This window comes from Sphaeramia orbicularis, chromosome 2 (genome assembly GCF_902148855.1).
Source record: "Sphaeramia orbicularis chromosome 2, fSphaOr1.1, whole genome shotgun sequence".
Classification (NCBI taxonomy): domain Eukaryota; kingdom Metazoa; phylum Chordata; class Actinopteri; order Kurtiformes; family Apogonidae; genus Sphaeramia; species Sphaeramia orbicularis.
In genome coordinates this window covers 3300916-3328611 of record NC_043958.1, presented here as the reverse complement: position 1 = coordinate 3328611, position 27696 = coordinate 3300916, and the positions used below count along the sequence as shown (strand labels likewise).

The 27696-nt window shown below is 34.2% G+C and overlaps 2 protein-coding genes across 4 annotated transcripts; both read left to right on the top strand.

Annotated features, from left to right (window-relative positions):
* Nucleotides 1–4124: 4124 nt before the first annotated feature.
* On the top strand, nt 4125–10717 carry LOC115432601 (uncharacterized). 2 transcript variants are annotated; one of them, XM_030153517.1, is made up of 4 exons: nt 4125–4277; nt 7587–7856; nt 7899–8313; nt 10289–10717. In XM_030153517.1, the coding sequence occupies exons 1-4, from the start codon at nt 4176–4178 to the stop codon at nt 10456–10458; spliced, it is 957 nt and encodes a 318-aa protein (XP_030009377.1). In that variant the 5' UTR covers nt 4125–4175; the 3' UTR covers nt 10459–10717. The 2 variants fall into 2 exon arrangements, with proteins under 2 accessions (XP_030009377.1, XP_030009371.1); XM_030153511.1 differs by having other exon boundaries at nt 4143–4277; nt 7587–8313; nt 10289–10714.
* Nucleotides 10718–10915: 198 nt separating this feature from the next.
* Nucleotides 10916–27294, top strand: LOC115432567 (growth/differentiation factor 8-like). Of its 2 annotated transcripts, XM_030153487.1 has the most exons (4): nt 10916–10927; nt 22977–23522; nt 24906–25276; nt 26817–27294. In XM_030153487.1, exons 2-4 carry the CDS (start codon nt 23204–23206, stop codon nt 27195–27197), a joined length of 1071 nt encoding a protein of 356 aa, XP_030009347.1. In that variant the 5' UTR covers nt 10916–10927; nt 22977–23203; the 3' UTR covers nt 27198–27294. The 2 variants fall into 2 exon arrangements, with proteins under 2 accessions (XP_030009347.1, XP_030009341.1); XM_030153481.1 differs by lacking the exon at nt 10916–10927 and having other exon boundaries at nt 22851–23522.
* The last annotated feature ends 402 nt before the right edge of the window (nt 27295–27696 follow it).

The window sequence follows — 27696 nt, the reverse complement described above, 5'->3', positions numbered from 1 at the left end:
AAGATTATCATTATTATTTTTACCCATGTTTTAATGGTAAGCCACTTGAAAATGTACACAGAACACCTAAAAATGAGCCCCTTTTCCACCAACATTTCCAGGAACTTAAAACTTTTACAAATGAATATATTCAGTTTAATTGTAATAATCAATATACTGATAGTTATAGCACATGGACATAGTTAAGACATCATGTATTCACTCTGACTGTAAATAAACCCTAGTATTCCTCAGTGTAAGTACATATATTCTTTTTTCCCCCCAGATTTCACAATGAAAGCTGCAGTGTTTTCCGTCCTTCTCTTGCTGACTGTGTATCAAAGTAGGTACTGCATGTCTGTGTATGTCCATATATGGACGTTTCATTCATGTATTCATTTTATTCATTCATGGTTTGACGTCTATAATAGAGCAAATATACTACTAGTGTTTTGATTTGTCTTGTTTAACCCATAAAGACCTAAACATCCATCACCAACCAAAATGTTTAATACCTATTGATCCATTAATCCTATCAATACATGTAAATAATTGGTGTAAAATGCAGTTTGTCATCTTTTTATGGTCATCAGATATAATCCAGTTGTGTAGTTACCATGGAAACAGTCAACATCTTACAACATTGAGCCTGTTTACATCCACACCAATACTCCGATCATGTTCCTATTTCTGGAGTCATCAGATTATTAGTGGCCATGTAAACGATACAATCTGATCCGTTTTATGAAATAACAGCAGTAATCTGATAATGAGTAATCAGATTAACACACCTGCATTTCTCCCCAGTTACTGTCTTCATGCATGTGTACAGGTTATTCTGATTTATTTTGTTCTTTTACATCTGCACATGTGTACAAATAATAAAAATCAGTGAAAACGGAAGTTACATAGTAGAACATGAGTGGAAGACCATAACAGGAAGTTTGATTCTACCATCACTATATTTGAACATACTCAGGGAAAAAAATCTGAAGCGGACTGGAGCGTCTAAATCGAGCCATTTCTTAAGTGCATGTAAATGTATCAGCTTACATTACATTATTACAATTGTCTGATTACTCCCAGTTATCAGATTTTTATGGTCATGTAAACGGGCTCAGTGTTGATTCTGAGCCTCAAGGCAGACTTTTTTTTTTTTTTCTTTTTTTTACCCGGCAACACATGATGCTGAGATATGATTGGACAACCACGCTAACGTAAACATACACTCCTGGAAACAGAGAAAAACTAAGAAATAAAGAGAACAGACTGTTGGGAATAATTTAACACATCTTCATGGAACAAATAGCTATGATTTAGTGGGGGAAAATTAAATTTAAATATTCATAAAGTACACTCTACGTTAAAACGTTTCTGTATTACCATGGAGTAAAACTGTGGAACAAATTGTGTGTGGAGATAAAATAAATATCAAACATAATTCCGTTAAAAAAGAAAGATATAAAGAATTGATTCTTGTGAGGTACAGTATTTAATAATGACGATGAGGGCTGTTTGTTTATGGATAATGTTGTACTGATAAATATGCTGTAATTATTGAAGAAAATTGTTGAATTGTTTGTATGACTGTACTACTATGATCATATTGTGTATAATTCAGTTACTGCACTGTGTATTAGTTGTCGTTGAATGTTAAAATTAGGAAAAATGTATTGTTTGTTGTATTAAGTTAGTGATAAAGGTGTAAAAGCACTTGAGGGGTTGGATTAAATAAGTTTATACTTCTTCCTACTCCTTTTCGACCATGCAAAATTCAGACTTGCACGTACTTAAAGATAAATTCATTTAAATGTTTTGTTTTTGTCTTAATTTGCTTCGTTTTATTTTGTTTCTTTGCATGTTCGAAATAAATAATTGACAAAATAAATCAAAAAAATATATAAAAATGTAGGACAGTGATTGTGATTGGTCAGATTCGCTGATGTTGTGATTGATCGGTTCTTCTCTACGTGTTTGTTTTTTCCAGGTGAAGGACTGAAGTGTAATTTCTGTTTTTCCAAGGACAGCACCCTGTGTTCCCCCACCAGCACCCAGACCTGCCCAATAGGACAGAATGCCTGTGGTGCAGTCATCATCACACAACCAGTCCGTAAGTTTAGAGGCGTCCGAGTGGCCCGAGGACACGCCCCCCTGTCTGTAGATGATCTGACAGGACGTCTTACAGCTGAAATCAGACAAACTCTGCCAGTATGAAAAATGCACATAAAAAAAAGAAAGCAGTCATAATCTAATAGACTTAGACAATATGAATACAACATACTTTCTTTTATTTGACTTCATTTTATTTTTCTATGCGTCTATTCCTCACATTCAGACTGCAAATATAGAGGAAAGTGACATTATTACAATCAAGGACACCTCATACATTTCACCACTTTCCTAAAAATATTCACATCTTACAGGAAACACAAAAAAGTAATCAGAAATTTAGTATTTGATGATTTTAAGCAAAAACAAGTAATCTAATCAAAGGCTTTTGGGGCTTAAAGCAGGAGTTCTATGTTTGTGCTTTCTGCTGTAACTGGTTGCTGTAGCTGGTTAATGATCATTAACGGACTTTTGTGTCGTATCGTTTTAGAGTCATCGTTCCGACAGTGCATGAACATGGCGGTGTGTGAGGGGTGGAAGAGAACTCCGGGTGCTTTTGCCATTTGCTGCAGCACCGACCTCTGCAACTGAGGACCTTCAACCCAGACCTGACCCCTGCTTTCTACTGTTAAAAAAGCCAATTAACCTGAATTAACTGAACTTTGCGTTGATGTCAGATTCATCTAATGTTTGACCTTCGTACTGTCGATGCTGTGATTAAATGCAAATCAAATAAAACAAGCGGTAATTTGTATTTGATTCATTTCATTTTTTTTTCCTGGGTTTGAATTAGAATTGGTTTAGAATGAGGAATCACTGAGCTGTAAAAACATCCACTATACAGACAAAAGTATGTGGACATATTTGTTCAGGTTATTCAGATTTTTTGAGAAATGATAGTCTGTAAACGTGAACATTTTCATCTAATTTAACTTTTTTTTTTTTTTTTAACTGAAAGAGGAAAAAATTGAATTGTGATATGATAGTATTTTTACTGCTCTGATCCACTTCAGATATTGGTCTCATATTGGTCTGCATGTGCAACCCCAGTCTCACATCAAAATGTGACATAGCTACATAAAGAGCTACATTTTATGCAGAAACTAACTAATTTTTATTTTTTTTCTTACCTCCACCAAGGAGCTTATGTTTTCATCTGTGTTTGTGCGTCTGTCTGTTGGCAAGATAACTCAAAAATGTATGGACAGATTTTGATGAAATTTTCAGGAAATGTTTTATTTTTCACAAAAAAAATAGAGAAAATTAAAGAAACTATGTTTTTTGTTCTCAGAGGAATCTTTAAAGTCACGTGATTCGGACACAGGCCAATGGAAAAGAACAGGCTAAAAAACGTGACCATTTTACAATTTTCAGGCCCTAATTGTGAGGTTTGCTAGAAATTTAACCACAATGCATTTTTATGCAGAAACTAACTCAAAATATTTATTTTTTCACTGAATATGAGAGAAATGTCCACTATTTTTTAAAAATTCTCACAGCCTGAATTGTGAAAGTCACGTGACTGGACGCAGGCCAATGGAAAAGAATAGGATTTTTAAAAAAGTGAACATTTTACAGTTTTCAAGCCCTAAGTGTGAGACGGCGCACTGTGAACAAACGTAGCTATTTCACATTTTGATATGAGACTGGGTTGGTGTGTGGAACCTGAACTATATCCTGACGTGGGTTTTACTGGTCCTGCATTATTATTAAATGTTGTAGAGGATGATGGTGTTTCCACGGTAACTACGGAGCCTCTGAACGCCCCCATGGTTCATATTTGATGGCCGTGAAACGATGGAAAAACTGCATTTTACATCAGTTATTGACATGTATTGATAGGATTAGTGGATCAAAAGGTTTTCAGCAAATTACATCAGCAGATGGTTTTGGGTCTTCAAGGGTTAATGATTCAGCTTTTACTTAAATACCAAGTTTGTATTCGATGAACACAAAGTAGCAACAAATTCTGTGGATGTCTGTGTTTGTATTACTTTGACATTCTCTACATTTCTATATTTTCTTTCAGTCGGTGTTGCTTACTAAGTTAGATTTGACATCTATCCAGCAGAACTGGTTTCACTTAAATGGACCCCTCCCTGTTCTATCTGACAAAGTACTGCATTATTAAAGAATCATCTGCCACATCGTGTGACACCGACAACCGAGGATGTTCAGCAGCTGTTCGGGTAAGGCCTCAGATTTACTTCATTACGATGTTGTTTTATATTTCAAAGGTTTTATCCATAGATTTATATATATATTCATTAACTCATAAAGACCCAGCGAGTAAAACCATCTACTGATCTACACAGTTTAATACATGTTGATCCACTAATCCTACTAATACATGTAAATAATTGGTGTTCAGTTGATGATATATAAAAAAAAAAAAAAAATCTTTTTCTTGGACAGTGGATGGAGACACTTGTTGGAAAAGTCACTTTTTCTTCAGTTTTCTCTTTTTGATATAACGACCTTTGAATTGACTCTGAAATGAACATCTACATGATCAGTAAATTAAATATGGAAAATACCTGATTTACACCCAAAAATGCAAAATACAAAGGATAACATTATAACAAATGGATATAAATCACTAGGTAATGGTTAAATGTAGAGGAAAAATTTATTTGGAAGTTGCCATAGACAATTTTTTTAACAAAATAATGAAGAAACTGAACAAAATTGCCAAGAACAACATATAAATGTGTTTATTTATTTTTTTAAATGTATACAAATTGACAAAATAAGTGCCATGAACAAAGTAAGGTTGTAGACGCTTGTTTTATGTTCACTTAATGATATATTATGTTGAAAAAGTCACTTTTCTTATCTCTCTTTTGATATAATAACCCTTGAATTTACTGGTCAGTGAATTAAATATAGGAAAAATCACGATTTACACCAAAAGATGTTAAATGCAGAGGCTAATATAACAATAAATGGTGATGACTTGAGAAAGATTATAATACAGAGAAAAAAATTTTAGGAAGTTGATACAAAAATAGTTGTGGGTCTTTAAGGCTTAAAGGTACAATGCATTTTTTTTTTTTTTGTTAGCATCAATGAACAAAAATATAAAAATTCCATCCAACTAGTGCATCTATGGGAATCTTTGGTCAAGTAAATGGACATTATGTCTCATAACTGTCATGACCAACTGCAAAATTAACACTTTTGACTCAAGATGTGCAAAGATGAATGACAAATGAAATGTATGTAAATAATACAGACATGGTGTGTCGGTGTAGGTCTTGTTTGTAGTTTTGTTGCATATTTCCATTTAGTAATGTTTTTTTCAGATGACACTTTTACAAAGTTATCCATATTTGGTGTTTTTAAGTCATCCCAGAATTACTTCCTTCTTATTGTTTTAGGATTATGTCCATACAGGAAAACATGCAACATTTGCTTTTTGGTACTTGGTTGAACTCCAAAAAGCAGTCAAACTTCAGTGAAAACACAGTAAAAAAAAAAAAAAAAAGAAAAAGAAAAAAAAAGGAAAATCACCAAAACACTGCAAACAATAAAAACCAAAAACAACAAGGAAAATGGTGTAAAGAATAAAAGCCCAATCTATCTACCTTTATAGTGAGTCATTCTCATTCACTGCTCTGTGTTTTACCCCCCATTACACAGGTGGCAGGGGGCGAACTGAGCATGCTCAGAACAGGGTCTATTCGTTCTGCACATTTTGAAATGTTTTCCTATTGAGCAAATGGTTGAATTTTTATTATATTATAATTATTTATTAATTAAATTATTTATTTATTAATTATTATATTAAAATAAATCATGCATTCAAAACACTCACCACAGACACGTCAAGGGTTAAAGGGTTAACCTGTAAATTTTCATGTCCATCCAAATAATTGCGGGAACAAATGTGCAAAAAGCACATGTCTATTTGGTACTGTTTTGTTCAGCTGACACTATTGCGTGCTGCTGGTCATGTGTGTTTTCCATTTAGTGCAGATGATATTATAATATTTACTTAGGTTTCCGTTGAGTGTTGAGCTTTCAGAGCCAATGTAAGCACACATCACTATTTACTACGCCCAGAAACAATAAGAGTGACTTCAGTTAACAAGAAAAATTCATTCATCTGAGTTTGGTTCTGGATGTGCTTTCAAACACTTGTTGCAAGATAATTGGTCACATGAAGCAAACACACCTACATTGTTCAGATCTGTCTAAAAGAAAAACCAGTCTGACGAGTAACAACAGCCGGAAGCATCTTTTTATTCGTCTGGCTGCTTTAAACAGTATGTCCTACCTGTGTGTTATTGTGTCACACCCTAAAAACAACATTCAACACAGTAAAATGGCGTCAGTGCACCCACGCTGCAGGTCAGACTAGTGTCACAGTTCAGTCACTAAACATTAAAACAGAGGAAAACCCTCAGACCAAGTATTTAAATGCTTTTACTCCAGATGGAGGTTTGTAAACTCGATGTGTAAAACACAACAGTACAAAAACAGCTTCAGTCCTGTTTTCATCAGTATATTGTACATAATTTATTTCTTTAATAAATATTTGTAAATTTATCTGATATTTATGTAGGTATTGATTGGGTTTTTAACTTATTTTTATTGCATTCTAAACTTCTTTTTACTTGTTTTTTTTTTCTTTAATTTCTTTTCATTGCATTTAAACTTCTTTTAGATATATATATTTTTTTAATTCTTTAAGTTGGGTTTAAACTTTTCAGTTGCATTATAAGCTTCTTTTTAGTCACTTTTTAAATTTTTTTCTTTATCATGCTTTAAACTTTTTTAGCCAGTTTTTAACATATTTTTATGGCAATTTGATTTTCTTTTTACTCAATTTATAAAATTCTTTTTGATGCATTTTTAACTTCTTTTTAGTTTACTTTAAAGTTCCTTTTTTGTCTGGTTTTAAACTTCTCTTGATTTGATTTTTAGCTTCTTTTAGTTGGTTTTAAGCTTCTTTTTAGTTGGGGTTTAAACTTCTTTTTAGTCCTTTTTTTTTTTTGAGCCAGTTTTTAGCTTATTTTTATTTGTTTTAAACTCCTTTTAAGATGGTTTTTAAAGTTCTTTTTACTTCAAACTTTTTTTTTTACATTTCATTTTACTGGGTTTTGAATTTCTTTTGAATTTGTTTTAAACTTCCTTTTAGTCAAGTTTTAAACTTCTTTCTGTGTTTTTTTTTTTTTTTTTTTTTTTTTTTTACTTTTTCAAACATCTTTTAACCTTGGTCATAGCCCACAGGTTTATTTTGACCTTTTATCGCAGTCATTATTTTACTTACCCATATAATTGGAGGAACTTGGAGTGTTTTTATTGTATCGTATCTAAAATCGTCATCATCATCATCCTCATCCTCTGACTGCAAACAAATCTGCCTACGGACATAACTACAGTAACCAGAACCTGAACCAGGGCCTGAACCACAACCAGAACATCTATGTTTTAGTTCTCTTCTTTACTTTTCTCTTAAATGTTTCCCAGTGTTTTCACTTTCTTCCCCACAGATGGTCATCCCTCTGGATTCACCCTGGACCTCGACCAGGGGGATCAGGGGTCTCATGGAGGTCATGACAGAGGTCATAAGCCAGATGGTGGGCATGGAGGGGATCACCATGGAAGAGAGGATCCCAGTGGAAGATGTGACGACCGCCGCAAGGACCGTGAACATGGTGGGAGTCCACACCGCCACAGCGGAGACTCTGACCATGGTGGGAGTCCACACCGCCACAGCGGAGACCGTGGCCACTCTGGAAGCCCTGGTCGCTGCAGCCCTGGTCGCCACAGAGACTCTGGAAGCCCTGGTCACCACAGCCCTGGTCGCCACAGAGACTCCGGAAGCCCTGGTCGCCGCAGAGATTCCGGAAGCCCTGGTCGCCGCAGAAACTCTGGAAGCCCTGGTCGCCGCAGAAACTCCGGAAGCCCTGGTCGCCGCAGAGACTCCGGAAGCCCTGGTCGTCACAGCCCTGGTCGCCGCAGAGGCTCTGGAAGCCCTGGCGGCCGCAGACACCACAGCCGTGATGGCAGCCCTGGATGTGACTACAGTGACGGTAGCGGCGGTAGCGGCGGTAGTGGTGGTAGTGGCGGTAGTGGTGGCAGCGGCAGCGATGGCGGCAGAAGAAAACATGGAAAACACAAGCACAGGCGTGGCCATGGTAAAGGCCATGGACATGGACATGGGCGTGGGCATGGGCGTGGGGGTGGCCATGGCCGTTTTTAGAGAAGAAAATACAGGTGAGATGTAGAAGTCAACCTATATAACCATGAAAGGTTAAGGATTTATGTAAGGCGTGGATGGAGGGTTAGTTTGAACACGGTAGAAGCCACATTAAAGAGGAACTATGTAAGATTTCACCATTTTGGTTTGTCACTGTTTTTCACCCACACTAAACCCTCCCCCTCCGACCATGTGCATTTGTTTATGATGAAACCAGCAACGAGAAGGTAATCCTTGGAGCGATGACTACTGAGGTGGGTAAAAGTCTAACGAAAATGAGACTACCGAATGCCCTGGTCGTGGAACGAGCAGTTTTTGGGATGTTTTACAAGACTTTGAGATACAAGAAAGTTACTAATGTTACACAAAGCACTCAAACATCAAGGCTGGTTGTTACGCCAGTTGCTATTCAGTCAAAACAAATTAGGCATGAGTCAAATAATAAACTATGTACATCTGACAAAAACTAGATTCAAATGACAAAATACTGTGGCTAGGAATAAAAACGCACTCCTGAGGCAGACAAAGGGCGATCTAGTAAACAAAACAAACATTCGCTTACGAGACAAACAACTGTGATTATTTGTGAGTAAGCTAACATCTCAACTAGCTAGCAAGCATCCGGGCATCGTTTATAAAATGAGTTGACAAACGAGTAAACATCGTTAAAACCAATAGAGCACAAATCCACTGAAATACACAGAGTATAGAGAATTTATCTCAGCAATGCTTACAAGTGCAACAGCAACAACGCCAAGTCTGCATCTGTTTTGCGTAGCTAATGCTGTTGTAGCTAAGCCGGCGGTACCTGGCTGGGGGTGTGTTTGTGTTAGTGTCATAAACTGTGCCATTTCTCGTGAGAGATGAGAAATAGGTATCGGGACGACGGCAGAGAAGTTGGAAGTGTCCCTAGAGACCCAGTGGGAAGGGTGGGGTGGGGTGGGGGGATTTCCATTCTCCCTCAGAGCAAGACATTTAACCATCACAAATACTTTGAAGCTGTTTAATGAAGGTAAAAAATCTTACATAGTTCCCCTTTAAGTAAAGTTCTACAAGGTTTAACCACTTTATAAACTATTGAGGTGAATTCTCCTCCATACTCTTCTGTTTCTTTAATGAGGTGATGTTGAACACTGTGTGAATGTATGTATATGTTAACTGGTGACCTTTGACCCCTGACATTCATGGATCAGTTTCAATGCTCTGTTATTAATTTCATGACATTCTACTGATTTTAGGGTCATTGTTGTTTTGTTTGATTGTTGACTGGAATAACTGACATCTACATACCTGAGATTGGAAAAAATGTTTAATTACTATTACGGCAATTATGCCTAATGTCACTAATTTGCATAATCGTTATTATATGTGATATATTCAAATTTACAATCTACACTTACTTTAGCATCTGCGTCCCAGCAATAGCACATTTCTTTCCTATAACAAGTGACAAATAACTATAACAAATAAGTATTTACATATTTACTATGTACATATTGTACAAGTTGCTGTTCTAAATGTGTTTTGTTTACTAGAGTATGGTATGCTATACTCAAATTAACTATCTCTACTATCTTACGTTTTTATATAATTCTAAATAAATATAGGCTGTAAGGGTTTACCTCATTGTCAGTTTTCTGGATCAGTTTATGATTTATTTATTTACTCACTGTGGTAGACCATTGAAGTCAGTGATAAAAGAATTTATACCAGACTTTTATGACTCATCTGTGTTTTAGGAGGTTTTTTTTTTTTTTTCAAATAAGTAAAATCGGACATACACTGTGCATCTCTAATGAAATACACCTATAGTTGTACATGATTCTGCACTGATTTCCATTCAATTCAGTTCAAACTATTTGGAGTTGAACCACATTGTCCCTGATTTAGAGATCTTTCTTCTGCATTTTTTTATTTCAGTCTCTATACTAGCTGTCTTACAGAGAAAGGTACTGGATTTTATATTATTTTTTTCTATGTTGTGTCTTCCAGGCCCAGACACACTGACCAGCAGACATGATGTGAAGCTCTACCTTCCAGCGCTTTTACCATCTACAGGAAAAAACACCATACACTGCATACAGAGTGTGATATGTAGTATTTTAGGGCACAAGTATCTCAATGTGGCATGGAGTAGTTTATCAGCCTACTGCAGTATGTGATCATAATGTTGTTATAATGGTGCTGGGTTAACGGAATGTGTGCTTAAAATAAATAAAATATTCTGAAGACAATAACTCTCAATGTCCTCTGTTAGACTCTCAGAAATATAGTGGATTAGTTGAAAACAGGCAAAATTCATAACAATATAAATGTATATCATTTCAAATATAGGCTAAAGGATTTAGAGTTTAACGTTTTTATTACAATAATTTTTTTTCTGCAATTCTTTTTTTAATTTAACCCATGAAGATTCAGTGTTACTTTTGTGTCGGTTCCAAAATATTTTGTTCTTAATATTTAACTTTTCTTAAGTGATTTATAATTTATTATGACATAATCCTCTGTTGTTGTTTTTTTTATTGATCAGGTATTTTCCTGTATTTAATTCACTGATCATGTAGATGTTCATAAAAGCTCAGAGTAATTTCAGAGGTTATTATATTAAAAAGAGAGAAAACTGAAGAAAAAGTGACTTTTTCAGTAAAATCTCTCGTTAACTGAACATAAACCCAGTGTGTCCATCCACTGTCACTGATCCAACTCCATGGGTTTTACTGGTGAATCAATGTTGTAAAAGATGACGGTGTTTCCACGGTAACTACGGAGCCTCTGAACATCCGAATGGGTCAAATCTGATGACCATGAAAAAATTAATAACTGTATTTTACACCAATTATTTACATGTATTGATAGAATTAGACGTTCAGACGTTATTAACCCATAAAGACCCAAACATCCACCATCGACCAAAAGCATCTACTGATCTAAACTGTTTAATACCTGTTGATCCACTAATAAGAACATATCTGTTCTCATATCTTGTTTTTTTTAATTTCTTGAAAAATAAAAGCAAAGTTCTCATATTAATGATAAATTTAACTTTAAGTTTTAATAAAGACAGATATCGTCAATAGCCTTGTAGATGTGCATTTATTTTTGTGAAATATTTGGTGAATCTGTGTGTGAACTTTACATCTACTCAATAATAAAATCACCAAATCAATTTGATCATTTAACGAACTCAGTAACTTAAAGGACAAATCACTGATACAACATCAAATCCTCCTAATTCTATTCTATCTTCTATGCACTGACAAAGTATTTAGTCGGTGCATTGGGTGTGACATTTTAATGCATCCAGTCAAACTGGTTCAACTTCAATGAAAGCGACACAAAATGTTCAGCACTAAACTCCAATCTAAAAGTCAGTTACAGGAAAAATGATCCTTCAATTATTAACCCATAAAGACCCAAATAACTGCCAGCAACAAAAACTGTCTACTGATGTGAAATGTTTAATACCTGTTGATTCACTAATCCTATCAATACATGGAAATAAGCAGATGCTAGTTTTATATATTAAATAAAAAAGAAATCAAAAAGAAACAGACAAAAAATTTGAGAATAATAAATAATATGAAAAAAGTTTAAAAAATACTAAAACAAAGTTAAAAAAAAGAACAAAATAATCAATAAAATGAACAAAAATCAACAAAGTAGTAAGCAACATGAACAATATAAGCTGCAAACTGAACAAAATTGAAGAAAAAAAATAGAAAATTGGCAACAAAATGAACAAAAACTAATAAAATGATAAATAAAATGAGCAGTCTTCTACAACATTAATTCACCAGTTAAACCCATGTAGTTTGATGAATGACAGTGCTTGTAGATGCTTGTTTTTCTGTTCAGTTAATGATATATTTTCTGGAATAAGTGACATTTTCTTCATTTTTTTTTTCTGTTTTTGAGCTTTAATAAAAATCTGCATGATCAGTACATTAGGAAAATACATGACTTACACTTAAAAATGCAAAATACAGAGATTGACATTGTAATAAATGGAGATAAATCACTTAAGAAAGATTAAATACAGAGGAACATGCATTGGAACTGTCACAAAAGGAGCTCTGGGCCTTTATGGGGTAATGATTGCACAGGTCTGATGGTTTACAGGTGACTTGTTTGTGTTTTTTAGTCGTATGTGATGAAAATACTTTGATGTGTTACTGGTTGGAGCTGCAGCTGCTGCCAACTTGTAAGGGTGGAGTTGTCGCAGTGTCATTTACCGTCAAAGGTGGAGTGTGTATTTGTTATATAAACACCTGAGCTTTAACAAAATGCAGAGTTTTACTGTTAATTACACTATTATATATCATGATACTGTAAGTGACAAAAATGTTTGTGCAGGTAAGAATGTTGACAATGTCTAGACGTCACCTTAACTGACTCCACAACCCCTTATATGACTGATTTACAGGGATTATGATTGACAGCTGAGGTATTTGAACATCACACGCTGTGTTACTGCAATGACAACATGACTTTAACAAAGAGACATGTTCGTGTGCAGAGCATTAACACCTGTATGTTTAGGATTAGAGATGAAGATTTTAACTCCTCGCTAAATATTAAGGTCTTTTGGTTTATGGCAGTTGAACAGTTTAGGAATATTGTATTTGTATAAACAATGTATTTATATATTTAACATATATAACCAATGCAATGAACATATAGGACTTATAATTCTCAGACTGTGTAACTACTTCGGCTTTTGAGAAACAACACTAAGACAAACAAAAAGACAGAATAACAAAACAAAGACTAAACATTTGACAAGATATTTACATGTTAGCACAGATTTGGAAATAGTCAAACAACACCTTCCCTTCCCAGGTCCTTCTAACTAACAAAAGCACATAATCTGCACAGCGCCATAATAATGTCAAAATGATTCTCAAACAGTTTTTGTTTTTTTGTTTTTTTTCACATGCAGTTTTTAAACTTTTTAACTGTTTTTTACATTTCATCAACCTGAGCCATACACAAAAATACCAATTACTCAATAACTGTCATGTTCTTTAACCCATTAAGTGTATTTTTTTATGCCAAAAATACTTTTTTCAACATACTTCATAGTTTTTTGTTAGTTAGTTAGTTAGTTTGTTTGTTTGTTTGTTTGTTTGTTTTTTGCAGACTGACATATGTCAGTGACTCAATTCCAATTTGTGTCAATTCATGAATTTAATTCAATTTATGTTAGTGATACATTAAACATCTCTGGCACATGTCCATTCATATATTTAAATTGAACCCTGGTCCATTTGTTTCCAGTGGGAATCATTTCAATGTGACACAAAACAATGGCTTAGCCCATAGCAGAAACTTCACTTATTTAAACCAAGTTATGATGAGAAAACAGCAAAGGTAAGACAACCTTTATCATCATCTCTTCTTAATGTGACCTTTCAGTGAGTTTAGTGAATTTTATCCGCAGAAATAATCCTTGTACTGTTGGATCTGCTTAGTGTTAGCTTAGCTCTGTTAGCTTAGCGTTGCAGTTTCATTAATCTGTTGTTTATTAAATTATTCATGACATACGTTGGTCCCAGACTGTTAGACTGGTTTACAGATTTGAATATATAGGTGCATGTTTAACCAAAACATAGAGATAATAAAGAATTGTAACAAAATTATTGAGAAAATAAGAACAAATTACAAAAAATAAATTAAAAATTGATAAAATAATCAATAAATGCTGACCATATTAACAGAAATGAGCAAAGGCAAACTAAGAAAAGAAAAAAAAAAAAAAAAAAAAATTCAAGATAGGAAATGAAGAAACCAAACAAACATAAACATAACAAGGAAGAAAATTAATAAAATCACTGAGAAAATTAACAAAACAATCAAGAAAATGAAAAAATTGAATAAAATAATCATAAAACTGAACAAAATCACCAAGGATGAAATAAAAATGGAAAAAGTAATCAAAAATGTTTAAAAATAAGCAAGAAAAAAACATTTCAACATAAGATGGAAAATGCACAAGAAAATGTAAAAAAAAAAAAAAAAAAAAAAAAAAAAAAAAAAAAAAAAAAATCATAATGACAAAGCTAAAAAATAGTAGGTAAAACCGTCAAAAAAAATTAACAAAAGAATCAACAAAGTTCTCAAAATCAAAACAAACAACAACAACAAACACCTGTCGATAAAGAATTTAAAGTGTTTGAATTGTGCTCATCTTTGCTGTGGTTTTACACCTGCAGTGTGGACTGAATCCAGCAGGGGGCAGTCTACCTCCACTGTTAACACTATATTCACCCTAGTGTCTCTTTGAACTCAGGCCAATTTTACGTTCTCTGTCTTAAAACTGAAAATCAATTATGCAAAGAGCAGGATAAGACAGATGAAAAGTTAAAAAAAAAAGAAAAAGAAAAACCCTCACAGAGTTTATTTAGTCTCCTCTTAACATCCTCAGACGTCGGTATAATATATTCTATCTTTGAGTGCTTCAGGACAAAAATATTCACTAAAAAAAAAAAAAAAAAAAAAAACTGCTATAGAATCCTTACAGACTAATATTTTTCTACTTATTTTATGCATAAATCTCTGAAACAACTTCAGCTGTGCTCAAAACTACCAATCATTCTAAGTATTTTAAAATGCTGATATTTATACAGTGTTATTTAGTTTTCATTGGGCCTCAAGTTTATTAAAATATTTAAGTGAAAAACGCATGAAAAAATTAATCTATTCTATTTTTTAAAGCAGTTTTTGGAAGTGGACATTTTTGTCCTCAATGACTCATGATAATATTAAATATTAAATCTGATTCTACACAAAAACTATTAATATACTAAAGTCAGTATTATGGCTAATATTTGACATATCCCAAAAAAATAACTCCTTCCTCAGCCACATAGCTAATTTTTCTGTATTTTCCATGAATAAAGACAGAGACAAGTAATCGAAATGGCATTTAAAGGGTTAAAATCCTTAAAATGATTGAGTGTTTTGTAGTTTTGAGCAGCGCCGAAGTTGTTTAAGACATTTATACAGAGAAAAAAAACAGAAAAAGTGATGAATCTGTGAAGTTTTTAAAGGCCTTTTTTTTGGGGGGAAGTGGACATTTTTGCCCCAAATGACTCAAGGGGGTAGTAATTTTTTTTTTTTTTCCCACAATGTTCTGATGGTTTATTGGAAAACCCTGGTCCATTTGTTTCCAGTGGGAAGCATTTCAATGTAACACCAAACAATGGATTCGCTGCTAACAGAAGCATTATTCATTTAAACCATTTAAACCAATTTCATTTAAGACAACATTCATCATCATCTCTTCATAATATTATAACCTTTATTTTTGTTCTTTTTGCCATTCAGTGAGTTTTATCAATAGAAATAATCTTTGTACTGTTGAATCTGTTAATTTTTAGCTGCAGAGTTATTTATTTATTTGTTTATTTATTTATTTATTTTAGTGCTGCAGAGTTTGTCTCATTGTTCAGTTGTTTATTCATGACATAAGCAGGTCTTAGACTGTTAGACTGGTTTACAGATTTGAACATTAAAGGGTTTGCTTAAACAAAATGTAGAGATAATAAAGATTTTGAACAAAATCATTGAGAAATTTAACAAAAACTGAAAAAAATCTATAAGAAATGAATAAGATAATCAATACAATAAATAACAGTGTACCAAATTGCTGATCATATTAACACAAATTGACAATAGTGGCAAATTTAAAAAAAAAAAAAAAAAAGATAGAAATGAACAAGAAACTGAACAAAAATAAACATTAAGAGGAGGTAAATGAATGAATTCACTGAGAAACTTCACTTAAGAATCAAGAAAATGAGCAAAATTGAACAAAATGACAACGAAAATGAACAAAAATGAACAATTTTTCTTTTTTGATTGAACTTCTCTTGTTGTTTTTGTTTTTTTGTAGTTAGCTGATGTTCTTCCGGTTACATGGATATATAGAATGTGTATACTGGTTCTGGCATAAACACCAGGTGAGTGTGTATTTTAACTCTGATTTTAACTGATTTTAACTGTCATACAGGCAGATTTGTCCAGAGAGTGAACACGTATAGTTAAAAATAGTAAGTGTTGATGTAAACTGCAGGACACAAATGTTTTAATTTTAATTGGGGCAGCTCTTCACACCACTGAGTGTGTCTTAAAAAACGCCCAGATGGCGTTGACATGTTTTCATGTCCATAAAAAACTCAAAGGACAAGGTCGTCAGGTTGAACAGGTGTCACACAGGTTTAATTTTCTCAGCGACACAGAGAGAAAATCATCACCTGTCACCGTTTGATCAAACACTGTCCATAGCCCTGTTTGTGTGTTTCAGCAGACCTCATCATGTTTTTATTTAATTTTTGTTTTTTTGTCTAAACACTTGAAATCAAAGTATAACTGTACAGGAGGTACCGTTGATGTCTGCAGTTAAATATCCTAAAATGTACCCATAGGTCACATGTAACATAATGTACAGTCTGACATATTCATATTCTACTCTGCTGTAAATATGTATGTAGTCATTAGTTAGTTAGTGTTTATTACTTATTATGATTATTATTTGATATTGTTTGTCTTTTGCATGATCTTTAAGCTGCACATTTTTCTTGGACTTTATTCTGTTTCTGCCTCAACCATTGAATTTCCCCGTTGTGGGATCAATAAAGTCTAATCTAATGTAATAAATCGAATCTAATCTAAAACTGTATTTTGAAAGAGAAGATCTGGGACCTATCAGCCAATGGTGAATGATGTTTCTACTTATCAAATTTAACCCTTTGAGAGCTTTTGTGGTGATTTTCAAATGAAATTTTCTCTACATTTAACCTCTATGAAGGGATTTATCACCATTTATTATTATTATTATTATACTCTGCATTTTACATTTTTCAGTGAACTCCGATATGACCCATTTGGATGTTCAGAGGCTCCATAGTGAATTTTGCTTGTTTTTGATTTAATAACCTTTGCATTTACTCTGAGTTTTTATGAACATTGACATGAAAATATTAGTTTTTTTTTAAAAAATCCAAAATTCAGAGGATTATATTCTAATAAATGGTCATAAATCACTTATAAAAGGTTAAATGTATTTTAAAATCACTACAACAGGGATAAAACTAAAGTATGAAGCCTGTTTTGACAATATACACAGGAGAAAGTACAGGTATTTTTATGATAGTTTCTAACTTTTATTCCCAAATACAAGTAGAATAATGAAGTATGATATTGTGTCAAGTATCACAGTTTTATCTAAGGTTTAATGTGGAGATATGGTTTGTTTTTAAAGTCTAAGTTCACAAAGAATCTATTAAACTTAATAAAAGTCTGAAAAAAACTAAACATAAATCTGACTCTTTTTAAGGTTGTATTCAGTCTTAAACTGCAGCTGTACCTTCTAAACCTGTTGATCCACTAATCCTATCAATACATGTAAATAATCGATGTAAAATGCAGTTTGTCGTATTTTCATGGCCATCAGATATGACCCATTTGGACGTTCAGAGGCTCTGTAGTTACCATGGAAACACCGTCATCTTCTACAACACTGATTCACCAGTAAAACCCATGGAGCTGGATCAATGACAGTGGATGGAGACACTTGTTTTGCGTTCAGGTAATGATAGATTTTGTTGGAAAAACTCACTTTTTCTTCAGTTTTCTCTGGTTTGATATGATAACATTTGAACATCTTCATGAAAATACCATAATTTGACTGAAAAATCCAAAATTCAGAGGATGATATAATAATAGATTGTGATTAAATCACTTATAAAAGGTTAAATCCATTTTGAAATCACTACAACAGGGTTAAAACTAAAGTATGAAGCCTGTTTTGACAATTTACACAGTAGAAAGTACAGGTATTTTTATGATAGTTTCTAACTTTTACTCCCAGATACAAGTAGAATAATGAAGTATGACATTATGTGAAGTATCACAGTTTTATCTAAGGCTTAATGTGTAGATTTGGTTTGTTTTTAAAGTCTAAGTTCACAGAGAATCTATTAAACTTAATTAAAGTCTGAAAAAAACCCACATAAATCTGACTTTTTTTTAAGGTTCTATTGAGTCTTAAACTTCAGTCCTATCAATACATGTAAGTAATTGGTGTAAAATGCAGTTTATCATCTTTTCATGGCCATCAGATATGACCCATTTGGACGTTCAGAGGCTCCATAGTTACCATGGAAACACCATCATCTTCTACAACATTGATTCACCAGTAAAACCCATGGAGTTGGATCAATGATAGTGGATGGACACACTTGTTTTGTGTTCAGTTCATGATAGATTTTGCTGGAAAAACTCACTTTTTCTTTGGTTTTCTCTGGTTATATATAATAACATTTGAACATCTCCATGAAAATACCAGAATTTGACTGAGAAATCCAAGATTCAGAGGATAATATTATAATAATTGGTGATAAATCACTTATAAAAAGTTAAATCTATTTAAAATCACTATAAGGGTTAAAACTAAGGTATGAAGATTGTTTTGACAATATACACAGGAGGAAGTCCAGGTTCAGTATGTTTTTAAAGTCTAAGTTCACAGAGAATCTATTAAACTTAATTTGTCTGAAAAAAACAACACATAAATCTGACTCTTTTTAAGGTTGTATTGAGTCTTAAACTTTAATCCTATCAATACGTGTAAATAATTGGTGTAAAATGCAGTTTGTCGTCTTTTCATGGTCATCAGATATGACCCATTTGGACGTTCAGAGGCTCCATAGTTACTATGGAAACACCGTCGTCTTCTACAACATTGATTCACTAGTAAAACCCATGGAGTTGGATCAGTGACAGTGGATGGAGACCCACCCTGGTGTTTGATTCCACAAGCTTTGGCCGTCTGTCATCAACACCACGTCCACTTCAGTCCTGTCCTGTGGTCATGTGACTCATATTGTATAATCACACTCACTGTCGATGAAGGGCAGTTCATTGTAATGCATGTCCACCGTCCAGCAGAGCAGCAGAGCTTCAGCAACGATGTCCTCTGACAATCTCTGAGCAAAATCCTGTACTGGTTTACCCACTGGAGAACAGGCTGAAAGGACCCAGTGTTCCCTGTTTGGTTCCAGTTTCAGCGTCTCGACTGAACACACCGGACTCTTCCTCTCCATCACATCATATAGGAACGCTTTTGTCTCATTATCTGATTGGTCGATGACTGGTTGGTTCCTCGTCTGTTCGTCGGAGAAGCCCAGAGACCAGCATCTGGACTCGGTACATCCCATTTCAACCCTGCAAATTTAAGATAACAATATTAACACCAACAGAGTTTAAATCAGCTGATAAACACTGCTGAACCTGTTTCCTTCTGCTGCTGCTGGACCTATGACCCAAAACAATGCTTCCAAACCTGCTTAAAATGGTTTACTACTGTTAGAAGTATGTAAAAGGTATTTTAAAGATGTGCTCAAGATGTTTGTTGGTGTTTCTGATGTCCCAGACGGTGTTTGTTCTGAGGCTTTTGTCCCACACGTTAACCTTGTGGTATCCGGGTGAGCATATTATGCACACTTTGCACTTTGTTATAAAATGTCATATTATTTTTCACAATTTGTATTAAGTCAGAAGTCAAAAGTTGTTAATTTTTGCAGAACTTTTAATATTCTTACCCAGTCACTGAAATCAGCATATTTATGAAAAAAAAAAAAAAAAAAAAGAAAATTACTACGCCAGCATCCTAGGGCCACATAAGAAAATAAAAAGGCTTTTCACTAAGAGAATAAACCACTGGACGATTTTGTCAGGTTCTACTTTCATTTGGGGTTAATCCTCTCCAACAGAAGTGAAAGTTTCTGCTTGTAACCGGAAACTCTGTTGAATTTATTTTCAAAATATTACAACTTTAATCTCATAAAAGTATAACATTATTTTTGTTAAATAATGAGTTTTTTGAAAACTGTGATTTTATTCTCACTATATTATGACTTTATTCTTGAAATATTATGACTTTATTCCCGTAGTGAATAAACAAGTGTTTTTATTTTCTCATGTGGCCCTAATGCACCGTCATACCCTTCTACAAAGAGAGTAAACAAAAAAAATGCATTGACACATTTGAGAACATTTGACCTAACACAAAAAATAATAATGCATATTAACCAATGTTGCTGTTAATCAGTGACATGTGCCAGACTGTAAAAATCTAAAAATAACGAATCCAATTTTTATGCAATATATTGAAAAATAAATTTTTTGTGTTTTTTGCATCAAAAATATGGTTTGTTTACTTTACAAACATGACATTTAAAGGGTTAAAAATATGACCGTTATTGAGTATTTGGTATTTTTGTTTACGGCTCAAGTTGATGAAATATGTTTTAAAAATGTAAAGAAAAAATTTAAAAACAAATGAAAAAGAAAGATGAAAGATGAAAAAGATTTTGACATTACTACAGCGCTGCAGTTTACATGTTTTCACTGATTACGAATTAGGATTAATGATCATATTTCAATTCTATTAACTCAATAACCAATAATACAGTCTGCAATAATGCTCTACATTTTTATACATATATATGTGTGTGTGTGTGTGTGTGTGTATATATATATATATATATATATATATATATATAAATATATATATATATATATATACATATATAATTTATCTGTCTCATAGATTAAATGTGTTAAATCTTATATACTTGAAGAAGATGAATTGGAAACAAATGGCCAAAGTGCTGCTTATCTGATGTTTTATATGTATATGATGAAGTGTAATTACACATATATATTGGTTTATGTCCATTTATCCAATAGATTTATGGATGTTCCAGTATAACGAACCTGTAAACTGAATGTATTATAATGTGCAGACAGTGTTTTGCTCTGACACAAACATTCTTTCAGAGTAAAACTCATTCTCTCATTATTTCTCACAGTTTCACATTTTGACCCAAGACTGTATCAGTACCAGGATTTTTGACTTAATTTTTCTTTATTAGTGACTCAAACCTATTTTGGCAGCATTTTCCTGAGGTGTTATTTTCTAACCAACAAAAATATATGTATTAAACCCAAAGACTGTCTGAAGCTTTAATACTACTTTAAATAATCAGTAATTAATCATCCCATTATTTGGACTTACATAAAAGTAGACCAATATTCAAAATACCAGCTAAATAATAAAAAAAGCAACAAAGATGAATGAAATAATTTTACCTGGATGTCTTCAGGTGTGTTTAGGTCCAGATTTAGGGATAGAATGCTGCTGCAGGACACAGTTGAAATATTAGAAATGAGAGGTTTGTCCTCTCTGTGGCTCCGCCCCTTTTGTAAATTCCCAAAAAGGTTAATTAAAGGTTAGCGCAGCCTTCAGAGCTGCTGATAAACACTGCTGAACCTGTTTCCTTCTGCCTCTGCTGGAGCTATGACCTAAAACAATGCCTCCAACCCTGCTTAAAAATGGTTTACTGCTGTTGGAAGTATGTAAAAGTATTTTAAAGATATACTCCGGGTGTTTGTGGGTGTTTCCGGTGTCGCAGACAGTGTTTATTCAGATTGCAGCCCATTTCTAATGAGAGGGGAAATATTGTGTCCATTGATCAGTGCTTAATTTTTATTTTTTATTTTTTGATATGATGTTGTTTATTGAAATATACAGAACCATGACTGAGTTGTAAAACTTTCCACGACACTGTTGACTTTAGATGAGTATTCTATGGAATTAAGGAAAAATAAGAAAACAAAAACAACTTTAAGTGGAAAACCATTTGTTTTCATTGATGCCAAGATAGATTTAACTACTTTTCAGACTACCCTAGCAACTTTTTTTCCCCAAAAAAACATCTCATAATAAATTTAGCTACTTTTCAACAGTGTTACCAAGTATCTATTGTCTGTCCTAAAAGTTGCTCGAACAAACTGTATGAATAAATGTTGATATTACTATGCTACTGTGCAGATTTCTTTGTTGCTTTCTGTGGTTTCAGTGGACAGGTCTCTCTGGGCGGAATAATGGAGGGTTAAACAGTTTAGATCAGTAGATGATTTTGGGTTTTCGAGGGTTAAAGCTATAGTTAGTTTTAGCTGCTGCGTCCTGGGCTCTGGAGGGGTAACCCTTTAACCCTTAAACCCCTGACGTGTCTGTGGTGAGCGTTCCAAATGTATGATTTATTTAAAATATTCATAAAAATTCAAGTGTTTGCTCAATAGGAAAAATTTCAAAACGTGCTGAGAGAATAGACCTTGCGCTTTCCATAGACACCTGAGCATGCTCAGTGCACCCCCCAACCCCTGTGTCATGGGGGTTGGGGGGTAAAAATAGACAGTTTGGGGGTTTTTTTTGTACACTGTTTTCCTTGTTGTTATTTGTTTTTATAGTTGTTTGCAGTGTTGCCGTGATTTTCTTTCTTTTTTTTTTTTTTTTGTTAACTGTGTTTTTACCAAGATTTTTTTCCAGTTAACACCTTTTTGAAGTTCAACCAGTGTGAAAAAGCAGCTGGACTGATTTAGAAAAAAAAAGAGCTCCAAAACAAACACTACTGAGCCAAAATTCAAATACTTGTGTTCCAGTTCAGTTCACGTTCATCTGAAATCCCTTATTGATGTACATTCTGAGTGTCTTATTTAGTCAAAACCTGTCAAACTTCAATTCCTTTAATTTGTCTTTTTCTGTTATTCCACCTTGTTTTGACCCTAAAACACACAGTAATGTAAGATTACTATCAAATATTGAAAGTAGAAGGATCATGAGTACATACTCACAGCAGTTTTTATCACACTGAAACAGACACAAATTCCAAGCAGCTCATTTCATTGAACTAATGTCTCAGGATTTAAAGGGTTAACCCCTAAATATTGCTACCACTTTAAGTCTTAAAAAAGTCGTGCTTGCAGCCAATCATCCTGTGGTGAGACTGGAGGACAGACCCAGACCGTCCACCGTCACCACACTGAGCTCTTCACTCCAGAATGCTCTGTTTGTTGTTGTTCTTCTCTGCGGCCTTTTCCATGGAGATAAACCAGACCTCCAGGCTGCTGGCGGAGAGCGGAGAGCAGTGCTCTGCGTGCGACTTCCGGGAGCACAGCAAACAGATGAGGCTCCACAGCATCAAGTCCCAGATCCTCAGCATCCTGCGGCTCGAACAGGCGCCCAACATCAGCCGGGACATGATCCGCCAGCTGCTGCCCAAAGCGCCTCCGCTGACGCAGCTGCTGGACCAGTACGACCCGCGGGTGGAGGATGAGGACCACGCCACCACGGAGACCATCATCACCATGGCTACCAACCGTAAGGATACTAAAAGCATATACTCTACCTCTGTCTTCTATTTATGTAGCATTATCATTCAGTGACGCTGTGCATAGAAAATAAAATCTGTGCTTTAAGTTACTAGTTTGTGACTTCAGCAGAGATGTCAAACTTATTTTATTTCAGGTTCCGCATTCAGTCAGTATGATTTCAAACAGGCCGGACCATTAAAATAATAACATAATAACCCATAAATAATGTCAACTCCAACTTTTCTCTATGTTTTTGAGTGAGAAAAGTGAAATTATATTAAGGAAAATGTTTACCATCTGTTAAAAATGTGAATAACATGAAAAACCTGGAATTACTTCATTTAACATAAGTGTAATTTTACCAATATTCTGCCTGTTAATAAATGTTTTGTGTATTTGTAGATCCACTCTGATCTGTAAGTTGTAATGCACATGTGTGAATGATAAACAGACGCAGAATATTGTTAAAATTTCACTTATTTTCCTCAAGAAATTTCAGATTGTTCATGTTATTCACATTTTTTAAAGGATAGTTTATAGATTTAAATATTTTCTTAATCTAATTTAACTTTTTTTCACTCTAAAACAGAAAAGTTTGGAGTTGACATTTATAGGTTATTATGTTATTATTTTTTACTTTATATCATATTGGGCTGAATGTGGAACCTGAACTAAAATGTGTTTGACACCTCTGGTGTAGATGAGTGTAATTCTAAGCCCCACTGAATTCTAAAGATGTTATTTATCTAAAAATCTCTTACTGAAAACTCTGTTACTAATTGTCGGTTTCGAGTAACTGATAAAACTGCACGATTCAAGGATAGTGGACACACTTGTTCTGCTTTATAGTTAGTGATTGCCAATGTAAAGATATGTAATTTTATGTTTGAATGTGAAACAGAATTGAGCCTGTTTACATGACCATAAAAGTCTGATAACTGTGAGTAACTGGATAACTGTTATGCATTTACATGTAATTAAGAAATTGTACAATTTTAGTTGTGTTACACATGCTCAGATGTAAAAGAAATAAATGGGATTAACCTGTTTGCATGCAGGAAGACATCAGAGTATCTGGTAGAAATGCAGGTGTGTTAATCCGATTTGTCATAATTAGATTCCTGCTGTTATGTGATGCAACAGATCAGATTATACTGTTTATATGATCACTTAAATAATCTGACAATGATCACAGTATTGGTGTGCATGTAAACAGGCTCATTGATATCTCCTTCAATAAAAAGGACTTTGACGTGTTTCCAGCCTCCATAGAGGAGGGTGTTTAGTTGGTTGTAATCTGCACCTTTACCACCAGAGGTCAGTAAATATTAGACAGAGCCTTTAGGCCAACATGATCACTTACCATTATTTAATGAATGTTTTCTTCCAGCCAATCCAGTCACCCAGGACGACTTGTCCTCCTGTTGTTTGTTCAGCCTCAGTCCCAAAATCCAGCCCAAAAACATCCTGAGTGCTCAGCTGTGGGTTCACCTCCGGCCAGCCGATGTCGTCACCACAGTCTTCTTGCAGATCTCTCGCCTCAAACCAGGGAAGGAAGGGAACAACACCCGCATCCGGGTCCGGTCCTTGAAGCTGGACATCGATGCAGGCGCCGGATCCTGGCAGAGCATTGACATCAAGTCACTGCTGCAGGCGTGGATGAGGCAACCGGAGACCAACTACGGCATCGAAATCAACGCCTATGATTCCAAAGGAGAAGATCTGGCCGTCACCTCAGCAGAGCCGGGACAGGAAGGACTGGTGAGTTCACTTGAAGGCAAAGGATGACAGATAGATAGATAGATAGATAGATAGATAGATAGATAGACAGACAGACAGATAGACAGATAGATAGATAGATAGATAGATAGATAGATAGATAGATAGATAGATAGATAGATAGATAGATAGATAGATAGATAGATAGATAGATAGATAGATAGAGACTCCGGGTACATGAAAGAAAGTCTCCTCTATAACATCAACTAAACATTTAGGCCAGTCCAATTTGATCTCAGTCAGAAATAATATTATAATAACCTATAAATAATGAAATCTCTAAATTTTCCTTTGTTTTAGTGCAATAAAGTAAAATTAAACTATAAAAATGTTTCCATGCACAAACTATCCTTTTAAAAAAATGTGAACAACATAAACAACCTGAAATTTCTTAAGAAAAATAAGTGCAATTTTAACAGTATTATTCCTTAATTTATCCTTAACACATGTGCATTACAACTTACAGATCACAGTGGATCTACAAATACACAAAACATTTAGTAACAGACAGAATATTGGTAAAATTACACTTATTTTTCTCAATGCGTAGTAACAAAAAAAAACAAAAACAAAAATGAGCAATTATGAGCAAATGAAGAACAAAACCTGCACAAAAAGGAACAAAAATTTGAGAAACATCAACAAAAGGCTGTAAATATTCCACTTATTTCTCTTAAGACATTTCAGGTTGTTCATATTTGTTCAGGTTATTCACATTTTTTGTGAATGGATAGTTTGTAAATGTAAACATTTTAATGTAATTTTACTTTGTCACACCAAAAGAAAGAGGAATAAAATGGAGTTATCATTATTTATAGGTTGTTTATATGACAGTTTTTTACTTTAGATCATATTGGTCTCAACTTAAATGATTTTGACATCCTTTATTGTTAGTATCTTGGGTGTAATTTTTGCATTTCACAACCATGAACAACCTGAAATCTCCTAAGAAAAGTGTAATTTTAACAATATTCTGTCTGTTACTAATTTTTTTGTGTATTTATAGATCCACTGTGATCTGAAAGTTGTAATGCACATGTGTAAATAATAAACTGAGGCAGAATATTGTTAAAATTGCACTAATTGTTGTGAATAAATTCCAGGTTGATCATGTTATTCACATTTTTTAAAAGGATACTTTGAGCATGGCAATATTTCCATAATGTAATTTTCCTTTTTTTTTTACTCTAAAACATACAGAAAAGTTTGGAGTTGTCATTATTTATAGGTTATTATGTTATTATTTTACTGGTCTGACCCACTTTAGATCAAGTTGCTCTGAACTAAAATGAGTTTGACACCTCTGGTCTATGGGGATTGATAACCTGAGAGCTCCAGCTCTTAAACTTCTGTGTGTTTTCATTTTTCATCTCATAAGTTTCCATTTTGATGAATTCTGAGTGACAGGTCAGCTACATCTATGATCTCCGGTTCTAGACTGCCATCGTATACTGTCATCATTTAACTCAATGAATCAAAGGTTGTTTCATTTTTTTACTTGTCTTGTCAACGGTTGTTATAGCAACCATTCATCGAAGTGAAGGTCCTCGACACCCCTAAAAGATCCCGCCGGGACTCGGGCCTCAACTGCGATGAGGAGTCTGCAGAGACGCGGTGCTGCCGCTACCCGCTCACCGTTGACTTCGAGGAATTCGGCTGGGACTGGATCATCGCGCCCAAGCGCTACCGGGCCAACTACTGCTCAGGGGAGTGTGAGTTCATGCACCTACAGCAGTACCCACATGCACACCTGGTGAATAAAGCCAACCCACGGGGCACTGCAGGACCCTGCTGCACACCCACCAAGATGTCGCCCATCAACATGCTTTACTTCAACCGCAAGGAGCAGATCATCTATGGGAAGATCCCGTCCATGGTGGTAGACCACTGTGGCTGTTCCTGAGAACTCAGACAGATGATACTCCATATCAGGGGTGTCAAAGTCAGTTTAGTTCGGGTTCCACATTCAGCCCAATATGATCTCAAGTGGGTCAAACCAGTAAAATAATATCATAACCTATAAATAATGTCAACCCAAACATTTCTCTATGTGTTTCTCTAAGTGAAAATTGTAAAATTACATTATGAAAATGTTTATATGTAAAAAATATCCTTTAAAAATGTGAATAACTTGAAGAACCTAAAATCTCTTAAGAAAAATAAGTGCCATTTTAACAATATTCTGCCTCAGTTTATCATTTGCACATGTGCATTACACCTTACAGATCACAGTGGATCGACAAATACACAAAACATTTAGTAACAGATGGAATATTGTTAAAATTGTGCTTATTTCTCTTAAGACATTTCAGGTTTTTAATATTTGTTGAGATTATTCACATTTTTTGTTAAAGGATAGTTTGCAAATGTAAACATTTTCATGTAATTTTACCTTTTTACAC